This window comes from Bos taurus, chromosome 2 (genome assembly GCF_002263795.3).
Source record: "Bos taurus isolate L1 Dominette 01449 registration number 42190680 breed Hereford chromosome 2, ARS-UCD2.0, whole genome shotgun sequence".
NCBI lineage: Eukaryota > Metazoa > Chordata > Mammalia > Artiodactyla > Bovidae > Bos > Bos taurus.
In genome coordinates, this window is record NC_037329.1 from 24801769 (window position 1) to 24829542 (window position 27774).

Here is a 27774-nt window from a genome sequence, read left to right on the forward strand (position 1 = left end):
ATATCCATTCTTTTTCTTTCTCAGACTCTAGCATTCTTTTAAAAAGTCACATATTTTAAAATGCAACTTTACTGCCAATATCATCAATTAATCAACAATATTAATTATTTTTCTATTATGGAATCTGGAGATGATTTAAAGGAATTCATAGTTTTCTCGCTGTGTGTACATATATATTAAAAAGTGAACATATTTAGTCCTCTTGAAAATTAACAATTAAAAATCAGTTTGGATTCTCAAAGGAGATGACATATATATTAAGACTAAAAAGATATCAAGTCATCTCATTTAAAAAGAATTTATTTTCTCTCCCATTAATCTTGTACTCATTCTCTAATAAAAAAACAAATACCCTTTTTAAAAAGTATCTTTGATATTAATTTCTCATTTTGATATTACTTTCTCAAATGTTTTCTCTGCAACCACCCTGTGTGATTTTTCAGTCTTTTAACTTTACTGAGGCTTTCAATAACTAAGTCAAAGATCTCTCTTGGTAATTGTCACATTGCATTTGAAAATATGTGCATTGTTATAAAATATCTTTGATCATGATTTCTAACATAATTTCACAGTGATAACAGACTTGAGAGCACAGGTATGATTTCAATATCTTTAGACCATGAAATTTTTGCATCTTGTTTTATGTCCCTGGATATGTTCCAGTGTCTCTAGGTCTATAGTCTATAGGAACTGAATAGAATTTGTATCCTGCTGTTGTGTGAAAATTGTATAAATTTTAATTATGTTGAATCGGTTCATAGTGCTTTTCAGGTCTACTATATCCTTCTACTTTTCTGTCTGTTCATTCTACTAATTTTTGAGAGTTTGACATTGAAACTCCAACTAAAAATACTTATTTTAAAAAACTGCAATATAGTGGAACTATATGTAACTTTGTTCTGCATTTTCCAAGTCTCCTGTAAATGTTATCGTATTTTCATAACTTAAAAAATAAAAACACATATTCCTAAAGATACTTAACTACTCGTTTTCTTGTTTTACATCTACAAATCTACACTTTAAACACAAGTTAGTACATTATTCTTAGGATTTTTCAATACAGTGAATACTATATTTAAGTTATATAAATTAATGAGCATTAGAATCCAAGTTCCATGAAGGCAAAGACCAGGAACATTATTTTCTTTGCTAGCCTATAGCACTTAACATTAAATTGGCAATTCAATTAATATGTATTCTAACAAAATAAACATATTTCTTAAGTTATTTATTTCCTATACCAATTTACAATATTCCAATTGGGTCTCTCTAATAGTCTTTAGGTTTTTCAATGAAACTCAGGTGATCATATTTTAATTTGCATATGCTACACAGTATTTTTGAAAGCAAACTAGCTGATGCTGCATTATAATCTTTCTATTCTTATTCAAAATCAAGAACAATGAATTAACACAATACAGTATATGCATTAAAATAATATATAATATCAAGTAAGGAAATTTAATAAATTTTTTGTGTTTTTTACCTTGGGAAATATTTTTACTTTGATAATGTATTATAAGGGGAAAATAAAACCCTTCTGAAAATGCCACTTGTTTTACTAGGAAAGGAATACTAACATATTTGTATAAAAATACAGAAGTACAAAAGCATGAAACAAATTTAGCCTTTAAAAATGCATTTAGACTAAATAAATTCAGCCTTTAATCTACAATATATTCTTTTATCATGTCACTTAACGTCCAAAAAGAGTATTGTTTAAATCTGCAGTTTCAGTTCTGTAAACAGAACAGGTTTGGAAAGCACATCTCAAATTCAGATTGGTGAGCCTTTTGTGTCTTCTAATTGTTAATGACAACTTGATTATTCAGAACTGATTAAAGGACTGAGTTTATGGATTAGTTAGCCCCTTTTCTTCTTTTTTTGTCTTGTCCTTTAGATACTCATTACTTGTTTTCAACTTCAATCGAGGTGCCTGGGCACAAAGAAGATAAAACTTCTTAGCTTACTTCTCATTAAAAGGTGTTTAAGTTTTCCTGAGGAAGACATTTAACTTCCTAGCCCAAAATAAGGATTCTGAACAAAGATTTTTAACTGGCTGTGTTTAGTTTCATTTCAGTTGCAATAAGAAATAAAAATGTAAGATTTGTTAAATAAAGATTTGGTATTATTGGCAGTGTGACGAAGAGAAGTAATACTTTTCTCAGTATGGTATTTGGAAAGAGGTTGAAATCTTACTGAATGTTTGAAAATCAAGTCCCAACATGTATGCAGGATGATAAAACAAATGTGAGATACTGTTTTACAAGGAAGATGCAAGTTCAGGAAAACTTGGCAACGAACTTTTTTTTTTTAAATTGAGGTATAACTGGCATATAATATCAGTTTCAAGTATGTAACATAATGATTTAATATTTGTATATATGGTGAAATGATCACAATAAGTATAGTTAACATCCATTTTACATAGTTACAAAATTTTTTCTTATGATTTTCTCTTTCTCTTTAAGACCCAATCTCTCAGCAACTTTCAAATATACAACATACTATTGTTAACTACTGGAGAAGGAAATGGCTACCCAACTCAGTATTCTTGCCTGGAAAATCCTATAGACAGAGAAGCCTGGCAGCCTACAGCCCATGGGGTCACAAGAGTCAGACATGATTTAGCAACTAAAGCACCATAAGGTGTGTTTATATATACATAAACTGCTGACTACAGTCTCCATGCTGTACATTGATACCGCCATGACTTATTTTATAACTGCAACTTTGTACCCTTTGACCCCCTTCACCGCCTACCCCTTACCTCCCCCACCTCTAGCAAACATCAAAAATTTTTTAAATGAAAATAAAAATGAATCAATCTCTTCTCTGTATCTATGAGCTAGTTTCGTTTTTTAAATTTCACTTATAAGTGAGATCATACAGTATTTGTTTTCCCTTTGATTTCTTTCACTTAGCATAATGCCCTCAAGCCAGTAAATACTTTTTAAAATTTTTATTGAAGCACCAGTAAACACTCAATGTTTCCTTAGCAATTATTCCTTATTCTTGATATTTTATGCATTATTATTTTCTACCTAATTAGAATAACTTAATAGAATAGAATTAGGCTGTTTATTTGAAATAAACAATTCAGTTAAACAGCCTAATTCTATTCTATTATTTCAATTACCAAATGGAAATTAAGCATAAGAGAGATTTTACACTATTTATACCCAAAACGCTCACATAATAACTAATACAATGCTGCTTAAATAGAAAAAATAATTTAATGAATTAACACTTCTATCTTTAGTATAAGAAAATCAGCATAAATCAGTTAACTAGTCAGTAGCTAAATTAATCAAGTGTAACAGTAAAATAATGTTTTTAAAAAATTTCCCCCCAATTTACAACAAACAATTTCTGTGTCATTTAGATTTCAAAATGTTACAACTACCTCAACATAACTATTTAGAGCTGCTCTATACCACTGACAGTAACTGCGTAGTAAATGCATTCTATCATTAAAATATTAAAAGAAAATTACTGTACCTAGATCCCACGGCGCCATCTCCAGAGTCCTGGCTCCCAGCTTCGCTTGGTGTGCTCACAGATTTGGAGGATGGAGACATAGGAGGAGGGACTAAATAGTGAAATAGACAGGTATCCGCTGTTACTACACGCAGAGGTTGCTCAGCTTATGACGTTTCAAAAGTAATTTAATATGAAGTAATTAACAAAAAAGAAAAAATAATGGCAAACCAAAAAACGAAAGTACATGAATGAAAATGAACAGTAAAAGAAGAGGAGAAAGACAAAGTTAACAATGCATGCTGACGATTCATGCAATTTCTCTGGCAAAATGCATTTGGGCTTTATATTAAAAAAAAAAAGGCAAGATTATGAAAGGATGCATTTTCATCTCGGCCAACACCAAATGTGGGTACTAATTTTCAAAGGAAAGCATTCCTTCTCCCCTTTCTAACTTTTTGCTTTTAAGATCACCAGATCATTTATTTTTTGTCAATCTTTTCTTTCAAAAAAAAATTAATGTCTTAAATGATATAATTTTCCCCTCCAAAAAAATAAATAAAAAGAGCCAATTTAGAAAAATGACTACCAGTAAAGGAATGACTCCTTTAAAAGTTCATTAGTTTCCAGCAATTTGGGTGAAAAATGCAAACAGGCCATAAAACAACATGCCTTCTAGACATGATGCATAACATAAAGTGATGCATGCAACTTAAACAAGGCAAGGCTTAATGGTAACTTCCTTACCCCAGTATTCAGAAAAAACTGAAGTGTACAGACAAAGATACAGACACCCAAAATATTCTTAATCCCTTCTTATAGAAAAATACACATTTTTCACAGTATATAAAACAAACAGCAAATGCTCTCCCCTAACTTGTTACTTTTAACATTAGATACCAAAAGTTGAACATGAGTATTTCATGCTATTACACTTGTAAACTTTTTGATTACCATTTCAGGGAGTATAAGAGGATCATCACTGCCATCTTCTGGTTGAATTTTACCATAAATGCCCCCAACCCCAAGTATCTTTTTAAAATAATTTTTCAATGTACAATATCAAGTGACTCATACATTTTATGTTGAACTACAAGCCCTTCTTTTAAAAGTTTACTGAAAAGAAGGTTAAGTTTCTAGTTATATAGGAACCAATCTAAAGAAATATGTACTTAATTAAAAGTCTGTGTTTTTGGAATAGTCACATTCACTGAATCCTTAAAATTATGTTTAAATGTTTACAGATGCTTCAGTAAAAACAGTGGGTCTGCAAATCTAACAAAATGCACAACTATAGTATGATGACTTATATCTTAAACATAGGTACAGAACAGATCAACCTTATTTTTCAATGCCAAATTCTACTGGAAACCAATAGGAAGATTAGAAGGAAAAAAACATAGCTAGTATGTTGATTTCCTGAGATTCTTGCTCAAATTTCAAAAGACCATAAAAACATAATAAAAGGTTTGTAATTTTGCAATTAAAATCTCTCAGAAACAATGCTGAAACCAGACTGCCTGTATATAATTCACATGTGGATAGTACTGCACCAGGGACTGCACGTATAACTCAGAGTAGCCAAACATGACTTGTATCTGAAGTCAAGAACTTCAATGTCCCCTAACTTCTCTTACTTTGCCAACAAAGGTCCATCTAGTCAAACCTATGATTTTTCCAGTAGTCATGTATGGATGTGCGTGTTGGACCGTAAAGCTGAGCGTCGAAGAACTGCTGCTTTTGAACTGTGGTGTTGGAGAAGACTCTTGAGAGTCCCCTGGACTACAAGAAGATCAAACCAGTCCATCCTAAAGGAAATCAATCCTGAATATTCATTGGAAGGACTGACGCTGAAGCTGAAGCTCCAATACTTTGGCCACCTGACATGAAGAACTGACTCATTGGAAAAGACCCTGATGCTGGGCAAGATTGAAGGCAGGAAGAGAAGGGTCAACAAAGGATGAGATGGTTGGATGGCATCAACTCAATGGACATGAGTTTGAGCAAACTCAGGGAGTTTGTGATGGACAGGAAAGCCTGGTGTGCTGCAGTCCATGGGGTCGCAAAGAGTCGGACACAACTGAGAGACTGAACTGAACTTCTCTTAGGTTAAGTTTTTCCTCATCTTTTTGTCCAACTGTCAGTGTGAGGCTTCCCCTTAAGTCCCAACTGATATAGTAATAAAAGTAATATCTAAGAATGGTTTGTCTACTGTGCTGTAAGCGTAAGCACAAATATGTGTATTGAGTTATAGTGAGGTACTACAATGTTTTCATATTAAAGATTTCCAAAGAAGAAATTTTTAGCTTTTTAAATTACATACTTAACTTTAGGCTTAGGAAAATAATTTTTCTAAGTATACATAAATGAAAGACTTGAGGAAAATAGTGATATTACTATCAATCTAATTTTGATAATAAAATTCTTTTCCAGTTAATGTTTTTTTCCCCTTTCTGGTGACTTTAATCAATAAGTTCCTCGCCAGTATTTTAACTAGTTAAGACTGTGTTGAAATAAAAAATAAACACAGGGGTGATGCAATCAAATTATCACAGATCTTCAGCCAAAAGCAAAATAAATCACAACTTCAAGTTTGTAACTAGACAAAAATCTCTTTCTCAGAACTATTCCTTCAACCAGTAGACAGTTTTCACACCAGCTGATAAAGACACTCATTAAGGACTCAAAGTTTTATCTGGCCCACCAAACTCTTCTTACATCAGTCTATACCACAGAAGGGACAAATCTAGAAAAAGAAGATGACTATCTTTGAAAAAGGAAGAATGTAAACAGGAAAAAAGGGAAAGGAAGCATTATTTGGTGACTACCTTATTTTAACCTAATTAGTCTAGAAAAGTCAAAGAATATAGTAACTGCACAATAAGGCAATGTCACTATACTCCCAGCCTCCAATAAACAACACCCAAAAATGAATAAATGCGTGCACTCAGGAAGGCTTAAAAAAAAAAACACAACTAAATAGCTCATAGCCACTCAAATTTCAGCAAAGACTTGAATCTAGAATTCATTTTTAAAAATGGTTTAAGAGTACAATCAGCTTTAGAAATAACATAAGCTTTATTAATTAGCCTTTGCCAAATACCTGAAATATGATTTGTATGATTAGAACAGTGATTCAATCAGATTACCTTCACCATAGAGTTCTGTATATAGTCTAAAATAAGGCTTTAAAAATAGCACCAAATAAAAGATTTAATATTAACATATGAGTGAATCATGTGAATGAATTTAAGTTTCTTAGAAGTTTAGAGCAGAAATATCTAATCCTTTCTTCAAAAACCAAGGAAGAAATGTGAAGTAAACTGAAAGACAAATCTACCCCCATTAACTGCACCAATCATGCAAGTAATACTGAAAGGCTGTGACACTGATTCTTTACGACAAAAAGCTAACCAAGAACTAAGAAGGCCTTTCCTACTAGCCTAGAGCTTGGCCTTCCTTCCTAGGATATAAAATTAACACTGCTGCCAACTGGTCTATGAAGAAAACAACTAGAAATTTTAAAACTACAAAGGACCTGGGTATGCACCTAGATTTAGAAACGAGAGTCAACTTTGAGTCAACCACTGAGAACTACACAGACATGAACAAGGATGGTGCACAGCCCAATTATCTTCAAAGGAAGTCTCTAGCAAGAAGGGGCTCTTGCCAGGAAGAAGAACCCAGAAAAGGTGGAAAGCCAAAGAAAGTAAATGTCGGGAGTGTTGGCAGAGCACAAATGGGAGGAATGAGATTCTGTGATAACCAAACATAGCTCATCTATGACACTTGGCACTCAAAGGCTGAGTTACATAGTAATGCCCTCTTGTGGCTATAAGTGTTTCTAGACTGGAATATTAACATTTAAGTAACTGTTTAAGTTTTCATACTTTATCTTTTTTGTCTTGAAAGATGATGCTTTAAACTTTAATTTTCTGAAATATCAATTTCTTCCTTTCCTATGACCCCTTCTTCTGATAGCATTAAATCCCTCCTCTGCTGCTAAGTCGCTTCAGTCGTGTCTGACTCTGTGCGACCCCATAGACGGCAGCCCACTAGGCTCCCCCATCCCTGGGACTCTCCAGGCAAGAACACTGGAGTGGGTTGCCATTTCCTTCTCCAATGCATGAAAGTGAAAAGTGAAAGTGAAGTCACTCAGCCGTGTGCGACTCTTAGCGACCCCATGGACTGCAGCCCACCAGGCTCCCCCGTCCATGCGATTTTCCAGGCAAGAGTACTGGAGTGGGGTGCCATTGCCTTCTCCGAATCCCTCCTCTAACCTCCCCTAAATGTTTCCTTTATTCTCTTTAATGTTTCAGAGCACATGTAAATTTTCTAAAAGAAATTAATAAAATTTTATAGTTAAAATACTATAAGGAATCATTAAAATTAAGCTAAACCTGAAAAAAATGACTTGATAACATAGATATTATTCTATCTAAAAATCAGAATTACTAGTTATTAGATAAATAAGTGCTAGGGAATGTTGTACATGATGATTAGAGTTAACACATACATAACACTGCTGTATGATACATAGGAAACTTTAAGAAAGTAAATCCTAAAACTCATCATTAGGAGAAATTTTTTTCTTTTTATCTATATGAGATGATAGATGTTAACCAAACCTACTGTAGTAATCCTTTCACTATGTGTGTGTCTGTGTGTGTATATATATATACACATACACACACATGCATATTACATATACACATAAATCAAACCATCATGATGTACACCTTAAACTTATACAGTGAATCTGTCAATTATTTCTCAATAAAACTGGAAAAATCCGATTTAAAATATTGGAAGTTACAAGAGAGGGAGATAAATGAAGCTATACTTATTTTGACTACCAAACTTCATTTATTCTGAATAAAAAACTGATTATCACAGTATACAAAATCAATATACTATGCCCTACTGATACCGATTCAGGCTACAGAACAATTGACAAAATCTGTTTTCATCTCTTTGTAAGATGGTTAAAACAGCAGTCACACATTCAGAAAGATTCACTTTTTGGGGAAGTGCGGGAGATCAGTGTTTATTAACTCCACATTTGATAAAATATGTCTTGAAAGTTGTGCCTAAAATTAACTTTCTTAAGACTGGCCACTTAAATGTCATTAAAAAAATAATCAAGCCATATTTCTTTTGTGAAATATTCAAATTTCAATTTCCACTATGCACTTTGCTTAAATTTAAACAAGATTTTGTTGTTATTGTTTTTAAAGCAGATGGCTTTTATTGGTCTTACTAGGTGGAAAGACATATGACCTAATAATAATTGAACAATCATTTAAGCGTCCAGTCTGCAATGGACACCAGGGATAAAAAATGTAACATGCTATCACTGCTCCCAAGGACCTCTGACAAAAAAACAATCAAATGATCAAATAAATAAGAATCTATCAGCAAAGAGAAGCTAAGAGCAGTCTTATTAGCTGTATCTCTTTAAAAAAACTAGTACTTTTCACTAGAATTTTTTCAAAAAAGGGAAAAAGTCCATTTTAGCTAAAACCAGACTGATGTTTTTAATAAATCCTTTTGAATATTCTTGTGGTGTTTTCATACTTCTACGATTTAAAAATATTTAATAAATACATTTCTAGTGAAAATAAAAACAAGTATCCATCCATGTTATGATACAGAAACTATTTTTATTGTTACTAGCAAGAAAGTTTGATAGCCAATGCTTTTGCCTGTATCCTTTATTCTCCAGGCCTAATTTCAAATAAATACTAGAAAGATCTTTAGATACTTGTGAGAGAACAGAAGGTGGAAAACTACACAACTCACTTAATGAGATTACTATAATCATTATAATAAAACCAGACAAAATATAGTAAAAGGAAAAAAACTATAGGCCTGACTCTGAGTTATAGATGAATCCCTAAATATTAGTGTTATGTAAGAAAAATATTCTCTCATAACTAAGATGGATTTATTCCAAAATGTAAGCATGCTTATACATTTGAAAATCTAACAATATAAACTATATTAACATTTTAAAAGACAATAAAAAGCATATAATCATCTCAAAATATGAGGAGATCCATGAGTTTGTCATACATAGTTTGGTGATTTTAAAGAATGTCAAAATTCTTTGTGAATGTGGGCTGGGACTTAGTGACTCTTCCAACAGACAGACAATGGCAGAAGCCATGTTCTCTGACTTCCAAGGGTAAGTCATAAAACGGACAGCTTCTTCCCAGCTCTCTTTCTCTCTGGACTGCTGACACATGCAGCCAGGTGACATGCTGCAAGGATACTCAAGCAGGTAGTTTTATGGAATGGCCCACAGAGATACGAACGCAAGCCACCCACTAACAACAGAAGCCAACCTGCTGGCCAGATGACTGAGCAAATCATATGGCTGGTAAAGCAAATCCTCAGGCCCCAATCAAGGCTTCAGATGACTGCAGCTCAGACTGATCTTGACTTCAACCTCATGAGAGACCCTGAGCCAGAACCACCAAGCTAAGCCACTACCAAATTCTTGACTGGCAGAAACTATGAGTGATAATAAACCTTTATTATTATTTTTTTTACATCAAACTGATACAAGAACAAAAAACTTGAATAGACTATAACCATTAGAAAAACTGAAATGATAAGTAACTCCTGCTCTCCACTATCCTCTGGGGACAAAAAGCATAATCTGAGATAGTTTTACAGTTGAGTTCTACCAAGTGTTTAATGAAGAGACAATATCTATCTTTTACAACTGCTCCACAAAACAGCAAAAGAGAAAGCTATCCAATTTATTTTAAAACCATAACCACGGTGGCCACAGAACATGAACAGCATAAGAAAATTACAGGCAAATTTCATTTATAAGCCTACATAGAAAAACCCTAAATAACATAACTAAACGGAGAAAAATTAGGTTGGATCTCTACCTTCTACTGTATTAAAAAAATGTAACATAAATATCTAAAGGTTTGAAGGCTAAAATAATAAAGAAAATGTAGAATATATTTGTATTCTCAAAATAGGAAAGGATATCTTTTAAAAGACGACCAAAAAAGGGGGGGGGGTTGTCTATAATAGATCTGACCACTATTAAAATAAAAGATTTAAACATATCAAAATGTTCGATCCTTGTTCAGGGATCTAAGATCCCACATGTTCCAGAACAACTAGCCCCGTGCTGCAACTACTGAGCCCATATGTTCTGGAGCCCGTGTGCCACAACTAGAGAGGCTGTGTGCCACAACCACCGAGCCCAAGCACCAAACTAGAGAGTCCATGCGCTGCAAGGAAGACCCCTCATAATGCAAAGAAGATCCCAGGTGCCGCAACTAAGACCCAGTGCAATCAAATGAATAATTCTTTTAAATGAAGGATTCTGTTTCAATAAAAGATACTATGATGGAAGCAATCTAAATGTCCACTGACAGAGGAATGGATAAAGAAGATGCGTTACATATATACAATGGAATATTACTCAGCCACAAAAAACAAAATAATGACATCTGCAGCAAAATGTATGGACCTAAAGCTGTCATACTGAATGAAGTCAGACAGAGAAAAACATATCATATGATATCACTTATATATGGAATCTAAAAAAAAATGGTACAAATGAACTTATTTACAAAACAGAAATAGAGTCACAGATGTAAGAAACAAACTTATGGTTACCAGGGGGAAGAAAGAAGAAGGGATAAATTGGGAGATTTGGACTGACATATACATAATAGTACTGTATAGCACAGGGAACTCTTCCCAATACTCGAACTATATGTGAAAAGAATCTAAGAGAGTGACATATGTACAGGCATAACTGATTCACTTTGCTGTACATCTGATACTAACACAACATTTTAAGTCAACTATAATTCAATAAAAATTTTTGTTTAAATACTGTAGATAATAAACTAGGAAAAGGTATTTTTTAAAGGACTAAAACAAAGAAGTCCTCTCTTAAGTATACAAGGAACTCTTACAGCAAGATAAAAAACCCTAGTAGTAAATGGACGAAGAACATGAATATGCAATTTGTAGAAAGGAAAATGTGAAAAGTAGATAAAAGAAAAAATGGTCATTCTCACTGTAAACAGATAAATGTATATTAAAACATTTTGACATACTATTTTATACCCATCAAGTAGATAAAAATTAGAAAGTCAGATAATATCAAGTGATGTGGATACAATGAAACAGTTACTTTCTCACACACTGGTAGCAGAAGGATAAACTTAGTTATTCTTCAGAGTGGTAGGTAGGACCTGAAAAATGTAAGTCTACAATAACATACCAAGCCAATTCTTCAGCATACATTCCAGAGAAACTCTTCCACAGTCCTTTCAAGGGAAAAGAATATATTCTTTGCAGTGTTGCTTGTGAAAGCAAAGCAAAGAGAGAAGAAATCACTAGGGAACAGATAAGTAAAATAGAGTATATGATAGAATATTATGTATCAGTCAGAAATAAATAACTAGATGTATATATTAACAACATGGGTAAATCTCAAATACAAACCTGCTTTGAAAAAAAGGGAAAAAAAAAAAAACAAAGTGAAACACAGAGCACAATACCACTAATGCACATAAAACATATCCACACGTAGATATATAAAAACTTGAAAAATGTCAACACGCGCCAGACTGATCAAAAGGATGTATATTAAAAACCCAAGAATCAGTACTTAATGCAAGACTGTGAAGGAGAATGGAATTGGAGATGGGTAATGAAGGAGAAACACACACACAACTAAAGAACATTCAAGAATAGATGATGGAGGTGGGCCATAAACTGAGAAATATGAGCAAGTGAATTTAGTGAAACTGAAGTCCTAAAGAGAATAGAAAAGAAAAAAAAAATCCTACGGGAGAAAACCAAAGCCAAAGGCTCAGAAAAAAATGATCACTTAAAGCTTATACAGCAAACAAGCAACTTGGTTTAGGTTCTAAGGTATTTTTTTCTTAAATAAGATAAAAGTGTTTCGATTCATTTACTTTTAAAATTGCAATATGCAACATAAGTTTATTAAATAAAAGACATAAAAATTAAAGTATTTCTACCTTCAAATTTTATCAATAAGAAAAAGACAAATAAGCTGAAAGGGCTTCCCTGGTAGCTCAGCTGGTAAAGAAACCGCCTGCAATACAGGAGACTCCAGTTTGATTCCTAGGTCAGGAAGATCCCTTGGAGAAGGGATAGGCTACCCACTCCAATATTCATGGGCTTCCCTGGTGGCTCAGATGACAAAGAATCGGCCTGCAATGTGAGAGCCCTGGGTTTGATCCCTGGGTTAGGAAGATTTCCCTGGAGGAAGGCACGGCAACCCACTCCAGGATTCTTGCCTGGAGAATCTCCATGGACAGAGGAGCCTGATGGGTTACAGTCTATGAGGTCGCAAAGAGTTGGATATAACTGAGTAACTAAGCACAGCACAATAAGCTGAAAGAAATAACAATGAACCCAAACCATGAAAGTAACCAGCTTTTTTCACTTTAAAACTTTTTAGAAATAGTGACTCTAATAAGACAGGTATAATACTTAAAGACTGTTATGCTACCGTTCACAACAATAGGCATACAGCAGGTACTACTTCTGTTATTTGTCCTCTGGACTAGATGGAATTAGCCCACAAACTAACCCTGAAATTTTAGGTCCCTGAATGACAAAAGCCACATCAAACTAAAATACTATGTAACAGCACCCAGTTCAGAATTATTTTAAGTAAGCATTTAATGTCTATATGTAACAAGACTGTCCTCAGTACTTTTACTATTTCAGCTTTTTGGTCTAGTACTGTTATAAAAATGAAGAGTCCAGAAAAAGAACAAGATTAAGTCAAACTGCTGCCAAAATCAGCTACCAATAGGATTTCCCTTATTGGCACCGACAGCAGAAGGTTATAGGCTTCTCCTTCCACTCCTATACCTTTGAACATCAGTACACTTTTAGAACTTTGATTCACCATACCTCTCTTTAACTTATAGAAAGGATTATAGAGTTAAGAAGATCAGAATCACAATCATCTTTGAGCTTAACACAGTATGGCACAGAAAACTAGTTCAAATGTCTGTTGAAATAAGTTACTGATTTAACAAGAAAAGTCAATTGGCTTATGTTAATAAATATAGTCTCACAGCTCTTCTGAACAAACAAAATAACTATGTATTAACACATCTGAAAAAAGTCAATTCCAAACATTTTAAGATTAATGCTTTTTTTGAGGCACAAATAAGAAAGATATACAAAATACACTAAATCAACTCACTCATCTCATGTATATCTGAGCTGAGTAAGATCTATGCCTCCCTTTTATTAACAGATATAATCTTATCCTTACCAATGGGGGATTCTGCAGTTAGACCCATGCTTTGAAGCAATGCTTCAGCTTCTCTTCTTTTTTTTTCAAGATCTGATTCTTCTTGCACAGGAGCAACTGCTTCCTTCTTCTGATCAGTCTAAATTTTTTAAGTTAAAACTTAAATTTACATATGGTATGCAACATTTCCATTTGCAAAAATACATAGGTTTTAAATAATGTGCTAACACTGTATACATTTGGAGGTGGGCTTAGTTTTGAATACACATTATAGTCACTAAATGAAAATCATTCTCAGAGTTTTAGTAAAAATCTCCAAATGATATGTATTAAATTGATTCATTTTTATATGTAAAAGAAGTTCTCACAAAAACATTCTGAACAGATATGTTCAAAAGTACAGTCAATTTCTATTTAATTTATAATATGAAATTGCTATCCATGGTCAAGAATTGTGGAAATCTCACAAATACATAAATATCACAATGCTATGAAAAAAAATAGACTATCATTTAAGACATAACAAATTTTAAGTAAATGAACAATTTGATTTGTTGAAAAAGTACAAGTGCCTCAAACTTCTATATGCAGTCTTCATTGTCTTTATGCAACTTTATGTAGAGGATGTTTGTCAAAAATTCATCTAGAGAAAGGTTTTATTTTTATCAACTATTGGTCTTATTTTCACGGTTTGGTAAAATTAAAATTTACTCTTGCATAGCACAAAACATTTTTCGTTATTGAAATTTTTACCAACTTTTATTTTAGCCATTTATAGTTTTAGCAAAATCTTCCAGTTATAACCCTCAATACTCTCAGATCAATACTCTCAACATCTTAAGGGAAATTTAAGCCTTAAAGGGAAAAGTCTTATGTATACACCTCAAAAGTCTATTTCAGCTAAGACAACCATTACTCATACAACTATCGGCAGTGAACTTTTTTTAGTCCTAATATTCTATCATACCATTTTAACTTAAAAGAGTCATCAGAAAATTTCATTAAAATAGCCAAATAAACTATATATTATCAAGTAAACACTGTATCGATATATAACAATTAGACTTACTGTTTAATAGCACTGATTTAATGTCTCTTGTAATGTTTGATAAACTTTAAATTAGATATAAGTCATGTAATAGATATTCTGTACGGCCACTTATGGCCATGTTTAGAAAACAAATACCAAATTTGCTCAGTTCTGAAGGGTTCAAGACTACAGGTACTGGTTTGGAATGGTTCTGCCAGTCTTACTCATGCTTCTGTCAGTTAGTTTTTAATCAAATAGCTAACCGAAAGGTCCAACACTCTTACAGTAATGGATCACAAAAAGGTTCAGAATAAACTAGAAAATTCTTCAACTGTAGGCCTTTACAGCATCATAGCAATGCTGCACATAAATTGTACCTTTGGTTTTTCTTTTTCCCTAAGAGATTCCAAGAAGTCTTGGCTATTATTTAGGCCAGTGGTCCCCAACCTTTTTGGCACCAGGGACAAGTTTCATGGAAGACAATTTTTCCATGGACAGGGGGTGGAGAATGGTTTCAGGATGATTCAAGCGCATTGCATTCATTTATTTCTATTATTATTACATCAGCTCCACCTCAGATCACCAGACATTAGATCCTGGAGGTTGGGGGCCCCTGGTTCAGGCTATCACATAGAAAAACTTCATACTAATGTCACATTAGGAACAAACTATCTTAACACTGGCCATTTAAAACACTGAAGATAAAAATATACAAATCTGTCTACACAGGTTTCATAGGGACAAATGTGCATTTCAAGACAGGAGCAAGTAAAATATTTCTAGCTCAGGGTCAATGGATATTTGCCATACATAATAAAATCGTGATGCCAAAAGTCAGATCTAAGTATCTAGCCCATCTTCATGATAGTATCAAACCCACTTACCTGGTAAAAATATTTCAATGACCAACTCATGACAAAGGAGAGACAATCAATTAAGTAACCCCTTAATCAATTAATAATCTAGTCTGTATTTCTCTTTGCCATTATTTATTCTGACTACTAGCAGTTCTGACTGGTAAAATATTCAGATAAGCTCAAAGTCCAAAGTAAGCTATGATGCATATCATATTTTCACAGTAATTACAAGGCAGATGCCCCTTAGTAAACATATTCCTAGAAGACTAAATATGTATATTGAGCTTTTCACCTAGAGTGCTATATGTGCAGTCACAACTGCTGGAATTTTAACTATTCTGAAAGTATTAAAGGTATAAGCACTTAAAATCCAATTATTTTATATTATCTTAAAAAAAAAAAAAACATACTTCCTTTTTCTTTCTTTCTTCTTCTTTCCTCTTCTTTTCCTCTCTGATTTGAGCCAACCGCTGCTTCTTACGTTCCAATTCTGCCTTTAATTCACTTTTGTCAGACATGTTTGCAACCTTAAGAAGCATACAATCATTTACAATCATCATTAAATTGGTAAAAGGAGCACACTTTTAAAACTCTGTCTTTCAAGAAGAGAACTGTCTTGAAAGGCCATGTAATTCAAGGTCATCAAACGAGAACATGTACACTCTACTTTTAAAATAAAAGAAGCATATATACTGCTGAGACCTGAAAATCATTATAAACAGATGTATATAGGAAATATTCACAGTTGAGCATAGTAATTAGCACTCAGTAAACTCTTTAATGTTCACACGCTCAAATTTAACACAAAGTCTCTGGCTCTTAAAACAGAGGACGTGGATTGCCATTAAAAGCCAAGACACAGCAAATCTGCTACCGGTTTTGCATTCACTCCTAGAAATCTGATAAAACAGGCAGCCAGACAGAAAATTCCTATAAATTCTAAGACTACCATGCAATAGTAATACTATGGAGAAGCAAAACACAAATATACCTAACTATCAATTGTACTTAAAGGTAGAGCTTCCCTGGTGGCTCAGGCGGTAACAAATCTGCCTGCAATGCATGAGACCAGGATTCTATCCCTTTGGAAAAGGAAATGGCAACCCACTCCAGTATTTTTGCCTGGAGAATCCCATGGGCAGAGAAGCCTGGCGGGCTCTACAACACACAACATACAACACACACACACACACACGCTTTAAGTATGCTGGGGTCGCAAAGAGTCGGACATGACTGAGCGACTCTAACACACTTTGAGTCAAAGCCCAACAACAAAGTCTGATTGAATAATTGCATACAGGTGACAGAATCGCTCATCCTGCGAGAGGCCGGAGCCTCCAAGCCTGACACATTCACTTTCTTAAAACTCCAAGAAAGATAAAGTCTCAGGAATTTTGTGCTACAATCTCCGCGTCTGGGTACTTTCTAACACACACCGGTTGAGCAAGGCGAAAAGGAGTCACTTCTCCCCTGGGTATGGACCAAGAGGGCGCGGTTCACCTAGGGCGTCTTAGGGAGGTGGCCTCGAACGAGCATCAAGGCTTCTCGGGGCCCCTCCGAAGGGTCCAGAGAGAAGTGAGTGGGTTCGTCGAGGCCCCGGCCTTCCTGACTCACCCCGCCTCTCCTTCCCAGGGCCGGGCTGGGCTGGGCGGCACTGTCAGCAGGCCAAGCCGCCCTTAGGGCCGAGACACAGCAGACAGAAGGAGACGGAAGGGCCGTCCACCCACCTGTTCGGTGGCGGGATGGGGAAGAGTCCGCCTGCCAGCAACTTCCCGGTAACGTCCCTCTCCTTCGCCCGCAACAGCAACAGCCGCCACCACTAGTTCCGCGGCTTCCCCCAGCACACAAAGAGGGATGGGCGGCGGCTGCTACGGCGAGAGCTTAGAGACAAACGGCTTCGCCCCAGCCAAGGCGCTCCCAGAAAGCAAGGCAAGGCCCCAGCTGCGGGGAGGAGTAGCCCCTCTACCACTTACCTGGGTAAAGCAGTAGCCAAGAGATGAGACAAAGACTCCACGCAGGGACCCGAAGCGTCTCCCCTTTGCAGAGACTGGAAGACTAAGCCTAACAGCCTGGGGCTGGCTAAGAAAACGCCACCCTCGCCGGATTGGCTCCAAAGAGAACTACAAGCCCCAGCTGTGAGGGAAATCGGCATTCGGCGAGCAATGCACTCTGGGGGTAGTAGTCAACGGTAGTCGCAAAGCATGCTGGGACGTGTAGTGTTTCCTAGTCTTTAGCGTTCCCTCTTTGAGGCCTGCCTTCAAGATTCCAGAGACAAGCTTCCAGCTGTTCTGTTTAATGTAGTCTCCTTGGTTGGTCAGTTCTCACAATGTTGTATGTGTTCTATCTTAAGATATTTGATTCCACATTGGCCTAATTTTAAAAAGTGGTGAACTTAGGTATTACACTGCACATTTGGTGAACATTTCTAAAATATTTATACCGGTGTTAAAAAATACCTTATAGAGGTTTAAGCAAAATCTGTAATACAAAATCTAAATTTTGAAAATGTAGTGTAACCTCACTGTCAAAAAATGTGAGAAATTGTCTTTAATTATATAAAGATTTGTAAATCTTTACTCAGTTTTCACCAGCGATCATGGTTGTAAACTTGATTAGCTGGATTATTGCAGTTATGAAAATTAACAGTAAAACCTCTGATTGCTATATTTCCTCTTAAATTTCTTCCTGTACACATGGAATGTCTATTTGAGCCTGCAAATAAAATGATTACTGTTGCAATCAATGGATCAATAAGAATATGATGTACTCTTTTCCAGCCAGGGACCTAGAAATATTAGGAACGGGTCAAAAAGAGAAAATTTGTGTACTAGAAGGTACACAAATAGTTCCTGAAGGAACTATTCAGGATGCAATATGGAGAGACAAAAAAATAATAAGAAAGATTTAGAAACGTGGAGGATAGGAGGAGTAGGTCTAACAAACATCTCATGAAATTTTAGATGAGAAGGGGAGAGAGAGTAGAGTAGAGGCAATTTCAGATGAAAATACAGTTTTCCATAACTAGTGAAAATCACCAATTCACAGATTCAAGAATTCTGGTTAGTTGCAAATAGGATAAATGAAAAGAAATCCACAATTTGATACAGCTGAATGTAACTGTAAAAAAGAAAAAAAAATCGATCCTGGAAATAACAAAAATTTCCATTAACTGATGAATGGATAAAATTGTAATATATTCATACTGTAGAATACTATTCATCAACCAAGAGGAATGAACTACTCATATACGTAATGGCATGAATGAAACTTGAAAACATCATGCTGAGTGAAAGAAGCCAGACGTAAATGGCTATGTACTGAGCTCATATTTGTGAAACCCTAGACAAGGCAGACTTGTCAAATAAGTCAAATAGTCATAGACTTATTGACTATGCCAAAGCCTTTGACTGTGTGGATCACAATAAACTGTGGAAAATTCTGAAAGAGATGGGAATACCAGTCTACCTGACCTGCCTCTTGAGAAACCTATATGCAGGTCAGGAAGCAACAGTTAGAACTGGACATGGAACAACAGACTGGTTCCAAATAGGAAAAGGAGTATGTCAAGGCTTATTTAACTTATATGCAGAGTACATCATGAAAAATGCTGGACTGGAAGAAACACAAGCTGGAATCAATACTGTCGGGAGAAATATCAATAACCTCAGATATGCAGATGACACCACCCTTATGGCAGAAAGTGAAGAGGAACTCAAAAGCCTCTTGATGAAAGTGAAAGTGGAGAGTGAAAAAGTTGGCTTAAAGCTCAACATTCAGAAAACGAAGATCATGGCATCCGGTCCCATCACTTCATGGGAAATAGATGGGGAAACAGTGGAAACAGTGTCAGACTTTATTTTTTTGGGCTCCAAAATCACTGCAGGTGGTGACTGCAGCCATGAAATGAAAAGACGCTTACTCCTTGGAAGGAAAGTTATGACCAACCTAGATAGCATATTCCAAAGCAGAGACATTACTTTGCCAACAAAGGTTCGTCTAGTCAAGGCTATGGTTTTTCCTGTGGTCATATATGGATGCAAGAGTTGGACTGTGAAGAAGGCTGAGCGCTGAAGAATTGATGCTTTTGAACTGTGGTGCTGGAGAAGACTCTTGAGAATCCCTTGGACTGCAAGGAGATCCAACCAGTCCATTCTGAAGGAGATCAGCCTGGGATTTCTTTGGAAGGAATGATGCTAAAGCTGAAACTTCAGTACTTTGGCCACCTCGTGTGAAGAGTTGACTCATTGGAAAAGACTCTGATGCTGGGAGGGATTGGGGGCAGGAGGAGAAGGGGACGACAGAGGATGAGATGGCTGGATGGCATCACTGACTCGATGGATGTGAATCTGAGTGAACTCCAGGAGTTGGTGATCGACAGGGAGGCCTGGCGTGCTGCGATTCATGGAGTCGCAAAGAGTCGGACATGACTAGCGACTGAACTGACTGAGACAAGGCAGATGGAGAAGGAAATAGCAACCCATTCCAGTACTCTTGCCTGGAAAATCCCATGGATGGAGGAGCCTGGTAGGCTGCACTCCATGGGGTCACGAAGAGTCAGACATGACTGAGCGACTTCACTTTCACTTTTCACTTTCATGCATTGGAGAAGGAAATGGCAACCCATTCCAGTGTTCTTGCCTGCAGAATCCCAGGGACAGGGGAGCCTAGTGGGCTGCTGTCTATGGGATTGCACAGAGTCCGTCACGACTGAAGTGACTTAGCAGCAGCAGCAGCAGACAAGGCAGAATCCTAAACAATGACAAAAAGCAACCCACGGTTTGGTTGCCTGAGTTGGGCTGGAGAGAGTAACTGTCAAGGAGTCAAAAGGAAACTTCTGGAGTCATGGAACTATTCTGTTACTGTGGCTTGGTAGTATATTTTGCAATCAGAAAGTGTGAGACCTCCAATGCTGTTCTTTTTTGAGATTGTTTTTAGCTATTTGGAGTCCCTTGAAGTTCCATATGAATTTTAGGATGGTTCTCTTTATTCCTGAAAAAAAAAAAGGCTGAACGGATTTTGGGGACCGATTGTATTGAATCTGTATGTTGCTTTAGGGAGTACTACTGCCATTCTTTCTTTTTAAAACCTTTAACCAGACTCATTAAGAAAAAGAGGGAGGGGGCTCAAAACAATACAACTAGAAACAAAAAAGGAGAAGTTAACTGGATACCACAGAAATTCAACGGATGGCAAGAGACTGTTACAAGCAACTGTATGCCAAAAAAATGGACAACCTAGAAGAAATGGACAGATTACTAGAAAGGTCCATTCTTCCAAGAATGAATCAGGAAGAAATAGAAAATATGAACAGACCAATCACAAATACTGAAATTGAAACTATAATTTTAAAACTTCCAACAAACAAAAATCGAAGACCAGATGGCTTCATAGGTTAATTCTCTCAAACATTTAGTGGAGAGTTAACGCCTAACCTTCTGAAACTTTTCCAAAAAAATCCAGAGGAACGAACACTCCCAAACTCACTCTATGAAGCCACTATCACCCTGATACCAAAACCATACAAAGATATCACACACACACAAAAAGGAAGAAATTTACAGGCCGATATCACTGACAAACATGGACGTAAACATTCTCAACAAAATACTAGCAAGTAGAATCCAACAATATACTAAAAGGGTCATACACCACAATCAAGCAGAATTTATCCCAAGGATGAAAAGATTTTTCAATATCCGTGAATCAATGTACACCACATCAACAAACTGAAGAATGAAAACCATATGATCATCACAGTAGATGCAGAAAAAACTTCTAACAAAATTCAACACTCATTTATAATAAGAACTCTCCAGAGAGTACTGCTGTCTTAGTATCTTCCAATCTGTGACCTTTCAAAGTCTTCTGTGACCATGGAATATCTTAGTCCTTCTTTAATTTCTTTCAATAAATTTTTCTTTTTTTTGCTTTCATTAGTTCTGATTTTTAATATACAAGTTTTGGCCTGCTTGGTTAAATTTTATTTAAGTATTGAATTATTTTTCATGCTCTTGTAAATATATTGAATTTGTAATTTCCTTTTTGGGTTGTTCATTGCTAGAGTATAAAATACAGCTGAGCTTTGTGTGTTTATCTTGCATCCTAAAACTTTGCTGGATTCATTTATTTGCTCTAACAACTTTTTTTTGTAGATTCTTTAGGATTTTCTGTTCACTATGAGGTTATGTCACCTGTGAATAGAGATAGTTTTACTTCTTTCCAATTTACACATAGTTTATTTATTTTTCTTGCCTAATTTCATTGGCTAGAATTTCTGGTACAATGTTGAGTAAAGTGATAAGAGAGAGCACACTTGCCTTATTCCCTAAGGGGAAAAACTTACAGCCTTGAAATTACTTCTTTTTTTTAAAGGTCAGAATATCTCCTCCTTTCATTGAAAGAGTAACCAAGATTATTTCATGGAGTCTGGTCTCTCTTAAGACCATGGGAAACCCCTCAGCTGTTATTTGGCCCTACTCACCCAGGGAACTATGTCAGCTGGAGGAACTGATGACTCCAGCTTTCAGGCACTGAGCTGAAAGAGGTGTGGGAAATACCTAGATATAGTTTGTAATTTCCATCCACTTAATAGGGAAGAGAGACTGTGTGAAACCCTTTAATTAGTTTCTATCTCCTAGTGTCCTGAAATTTCTATCTCAATGTGATTAAAGAATCACTGGCCAAACAGGGATGCATATCTGTTTTTCAAATTCTAAAATCTGATTAAGTAAGTAAAGGTATATATAGCCTTAGAATGCAGTACCATAAAACTTTTGAGATTAGTGTGGTAGTTCTCTATATGCTAATGACAAATGACCTTCATTATAATTTACAATTGAAAAAAGTAAGTTATAACCCATGGCTGATTCATGTCAATGTATGGCAAAAGCCACCACAATATTGTAAAGTAATTAGCCTTCAATTAAAATTACTAAATTAATTTAAAAATAAAAAAATAAAATCTAAAAATAAAGTAAGGTACAGACTATCTAGAATGAAAACCACAATCACAGAAAGCTAACCAAAATGATCACATGGATCACAGACTTGTGTAACTCAATGAAGTTATGAGCCATGCTGTGCAGGGCCACCCAAGATGTGCAGGTCATGGTGGAGAGTTCTGACAAAACGTGGTCTATTGGTGAAGGAAAAGGCAAACCACTTCAGTATTCTTGCCTTGAGAACCCCATGAACTGTATGAAAAGGTAAAAAGATATGATACCAGAAGATGAGTCCCTTAGGTTGGTAGGTATCCAATATGTTACTAGGGAAGAGTAGAGAAATAGCTCTAAAAAGAATGAAGAGGTTGAACCAAAACAGAAATCACACCCAGTTGTGGATATGTTTGGTGGTGATAGTAAAGTCCAATACTGTAAGAACAATATCGCATAGAAACCTGAAATGTTAAGTCCATGAATCAAGGTAAATTGAACATGGCCAAGCAAGAGAGGGCAAGAGTGAACACTGACATTTTAGGAATCAGTGAACTAAAATGGACAGAAAGGGTGAATTTAATTCAGATGACAATTATATCTACTACTGTGGGCAAGAATCCCTTAGAAGAAATGGAGTAGCCCTCATAGTCAACAAAAGAGTCTGAAATGCAGTGCTTGGGTACAATCTCAAAAATAACAAAATGATCTTGGTTCGTTTCCAAGGCAAATCATTCAACATCAGAGTAATCCAAGTCTATGCCCCAAACACTAATGCCCAAAAAGCTTAAGTTGAATGGTTCCATGAAGATGTACAAGAACTTCTAGAACTAACACCAAAAAAGAGATGTCCTTTTCATCATAGGGGATTGGAATACAAAAATAGGATGTCAAGAGGTCCCTGGAATAACAGTCAAGTTTGGCCTTAGAGTACAAAATGAAGCAAGGCAAAGGTTAACAGAGTTTTGCCAAGAGAATGCACTAGCAACAACCTCTTCCAACAACACAAGAGATGTCTCTACACAAGGACATCACCAGTTGGTCAATACCAAAATCAGATTGATTATATTCTTTGCAGCCGAAGATGGAGCAGCTCTATACGTCAGCAAAAGCAAGACTTGGAGCTGACTGTGGCTCAGATCATGAGCTCCTTATTGCAAAATTTGGACTTACATTGAAGAAAGTGGGGAAAAGCACTAGGCCGTTCAGGTATGACCTAAATCAAATCTCTGATGATTATACAGTGGAGGTGATGAATGGATTCAAGGGATTAGATCTGGTAGACAGAGTGCCTAAAGAACTATGGACAGGGGTGTGTGACATTGTTCAGGAGGTGGTGACCAAAACCATCCCAAAGAAAAAGAGATGCAGAAAGGCAAAATGGTTGTCTGAGGAGCCCCTACAAATAGCTGAGAAAAGAAGAGAGGTTAAAGGCAAAGGCAAAGGAAAGATATACCCATTTGAATGCCGAGTTCCAAAGAACAGCAAGGAGAGATAAGAAAGCCTTCCTCAGTGGTCATTGCAAAGAAATAAAGGAAAACAATAGAATGGGAAAGACTAGAGATCTCTTCAAGAAAATTAAAGATACCAAGGGAACATTTCATCCAAAGAGGGGCACAATAAAGGACAGAAATAACAAGGACTAACAAAAGCAGAAGATATTAAGAAGAGGTGGTAAGAATACACAGAAGAACTATACAAAAAATGTCTTAATAACCTGGATAACCATGATGATGTGCTCACTCACCTAGAGCCAGAAATCCTGGAGTGTGAAGTCAAGTGGGCCTTAGGAAGCATTACTATGAACAAAACTAGTGGAGATGATAGAATTCCAGCTGAGCTATTTAAAATCCTAAAAGATGATGCCGTTAAAATGCTGCATTCAATATGTCAGCAAATTTGGAAAACTCAGCAATAGCCACAGCCTGGAAAAGGTCAGTTTTCATTCCAATCCCAAAGAAAGGCAATGCCAAAGAATGCTCAAACTACTGCACAATTGCACTCATTTCACATGCTATCAAGATAATGCTCAAAATCTTTCAAGCTAGGCTTCAACAATACGTGAACTGAGAATTTCACGTTCTTGAGCTGAGTACAAGCTGGATTTAGACAACGTAGAGGAATGAGAGACCAAATTCTCAGCATCTGTTGGATCATAGAAAAAGCAAGGGAATTCCAGAAAAACATCTACTTCTGCTTCATTGACTATACTAAACTCTTTGTGTGGATCACAACAAACTGTGGAAAATTCTTAAGGAGATAGGAATATCAGACCACCTTAGCTGTCTCTAGAGAAACATATCTACACATTAGAAAGCAACAGTTAGAACTGGACATAGAACAACGAACCGGTTCAAAATTGGGAAAAGAATATGTCAAGGCTATATATTGTCATCCTGCTTATTCTTATTCAACTTATATGCAGAGTACATAATGCAAGCTGGAATTCAGATTGCCAGGAGAAATATCAACAACCTCAGATATGCAGATGATACCACTCTAAGATGGCAGAAAGCGGGAGGAGGGAGGAGGGTTCAGGATGGGGAACGCGGGTATACCTGTGGCGGATTCATTTCGATATTTGGCAAAATTAATACAATATTGTAAAGTTTAAAAATAAAATAAAATTTAAAAAAAAAGAAAGTAAAAAAAAAAATAAGGTGGCAGAAAGCAAAGAGGAACTAAAAAGCCTCTTGATGAAGGTGAAAGAGGAGAGTAAAAAAGCTGACTTGAAACTCAAAATTCAAAAAACTTAAGATCACAGTATCTGGTCTCATCACTTCACCACAAATAGATGGGGAAAAAGTAGAAACAGTGGCAGATTTTTTTATATTCTTGGGCTCCAAAAAACTGGAGACTGTGACTGTAGCCACAAAATTAAAAGATGCTTGTTCCTTGGAAGAAAAGCTACGACCAACCTAGACAGCATATTAAAAAACAGAGAGATCACTTTGCCAGCAAAGGTTTGTAGAGTCAAAGCTATGGTTTTTCCAGTGGTCGTGTATGAATGTGAGAGTTGGATCATAAAGAAGGCTGAATGCTGAAGAATTGATGCTTTTGAATTGCAGTGTTGGAGAAGACTCTTGAGAGTCCTTTGGACCTCAAGGAGATCAAACCAGTCAATCCTAAAGGAAATCAATCCTGAATATTCATTGGAAGGACTGATGCTGAAGCTGAAGCTCCAATATTTTGGCCACCTGATGCGAAAAGCTGTCTCACTGGAAAAGACCCTGATGCTGGGAAAGATTGAGGGTAGGAGGAGAAGGGGATAACAGAGGATGAGATGGTTGGAAAGTATCACTAATTCAATGGACATGAGTTTGAGCAAACTCCGGGAAATGGTGAGGACAGGGAAGCCTGGCTTGCTGCAGTCCATGGGTCTGCAAAGAGTCAGACATGACTTAGGAACTGAACAACAACAAAATACAGAATAATTTGTGTAGAATTAATCCATTTTTATAAAAAAGAAACATCCATGTGTGTGCTATTTTTGCAAGGACACATAAGAAGTGAGTAATAATGAATGTCTATAGCAGAGGGTTAGATATCTAGGGTAAAATGAAGACTTTGTTCTGTGGCCCATTTGAATTAAAAAAAAAAAAAAAGGTAACATGTGACAACAACTCCCAAAAAACCCCCACACAAGTTTTTATTTCATTTCATTTTTAACACTTAAAAAAAAAACCAAAACATTATCAGTGTTGATTAAAAAGATTGTAATGGCTGAGAAAAAGATCAGTACTCCAGATATTATTTAGTTCAAACCACCATGCCATTCCTGATTCTTAAATTGGCATGACTGAGGAGGAATCAGGCAAGCATTAGTACTGAAGGAGTTTTTTTATTTTAGGGGGAGAGCTGAGAAGCTTGCATTTTAAAACCTTATAAGAAAATGTAAAATAGATAAAAATTGCATTTGTTGAACACATTCATATCTAGAGTTACACTTGAACTCAGTATGCCAACATATAGAAAATTTTAGAAAAGTAACATATTGAACATACTTTCAGGATTTCATTTATATGAAAGTTTAAAGCAAGAAAAACTAATCTTATGATATAAATCAGAATACCAGCTATGAGTATGGGGATATTGCCTTGAAGAGGAAATGGTGAGGTCTGTGGGGTGCTGGTAATGTTCCATATTGTGGTATGGGAGGATTACACAAATTTATATATGAAAAATTCATTGTATAATTATACATTGTAAAATTGTATGAATTTTATGGATTTATTTAATGTGAAAAGAAATTCTACCTTAAGTAGGGTCCTATTTACTGTAGCCAGATTATATTCAATAGAGAAGCAAAATAGAGAGTAGCATATTAAACGTTTGCACTTAAACTTACAAACCATCAGAAAGATGTAACACCCAAATCAGAAGAGGAAGGAATTTGGAAGTGTTAAAAATGTGTGACCCAGTGATCCAGGTATCACTAAATATTCAGGGGACTCCAGTCTTCCCCAGGTAGTCGACCATAGTGTTTATCACCTTGTGGTATGCACCCTCATCATACAAAGTTTATGAAATGATGTAAAAAAGAAAGAGCCACATTAGTGATATACAAAACTTTCTGATAATCATACTTTTATTATTTTTCTGTAAAGGTCACTTGCTTGATTATAACTCTGCTAAAATGAAATATACTGAAATTTAATATGTACATTCCTGTGAGCTTTTTAGCAGGCTAAGAACGTATTTCCTGGGATCTTCTCATAAATGTTGCATCTCTCTTCTTTTTTCCTCATGTTATTCAGAGATCCTATAAGATTTCACTTTGGTTGTGTTTCTGATGTTTCCACCATCCTGCCTTTGTGCTTTGAGACCGCTCATCTTTTTTTTTTTTTTTGAGACTGCTCAATTTTTTCATGTTAACGATTCCTTCCAATTCACTTGAGTTTTTAATATTTCTAAATATTTCCACTTCACCTTCAGGAAATGTATCTGACCTTGTCTTTTAGAAACATTGCACGACTAACTGTTTTCTTCCAACTTTGAGATCTATCTTAACTTTCCCATTTCCTCTCTTGCCTAAGGGAAGCTCTTTAAGAAACTAACTGCCCGTCAGGGAAGTGTTTATGAGCTGACCAGCAAATCCCTCCTCATAATTTAACAGCATTACTTTTCTATTATCCTTATTATTGTTCTAGTGTGTATTTTTCCCTTTGGCATGTTTGCTGCATTGTT

At 35.7% G+C, this 27774-nt stretch overlaps 1 protein-coding gene across 7 annotated transcripts in view; it reads right to left on the bottom strand.

Moving 5' to 3' along the window:
- The window catches only part of DYNC1I2 (dynein cytoplasmic 1 intermediate chain 2), a 53915-nt gene extending 36142 nt beyond the window's left edge, over positions 1–17773 (bottom strand). For 4 of the 7 annotated variants that reach the window (XM_024975161.2, XM_024975149.2, XM_024975171.2 and 1 more), the window contains exons 1-4: positions 17383–17511; positions 16066–16182; positions 13790–13907; positions 3502–3592 (exon numbers count right to left, since the gene is read on the bottom strand). In XM_024975161.2, the coding sequence (XP_024830929.1) occupies positions 3502–3592; positions 13790–13907; positions 16066–16173 (317 nt within the window). In that variant the 5' untranslated portion in view covers positions 16174–16182; positions 17383–17511. 7 annotated transcript variants of the gene reach the window in all.
- Between the last annotated feature and the right edge of the window lie 10001 nt (positions 17774–27774).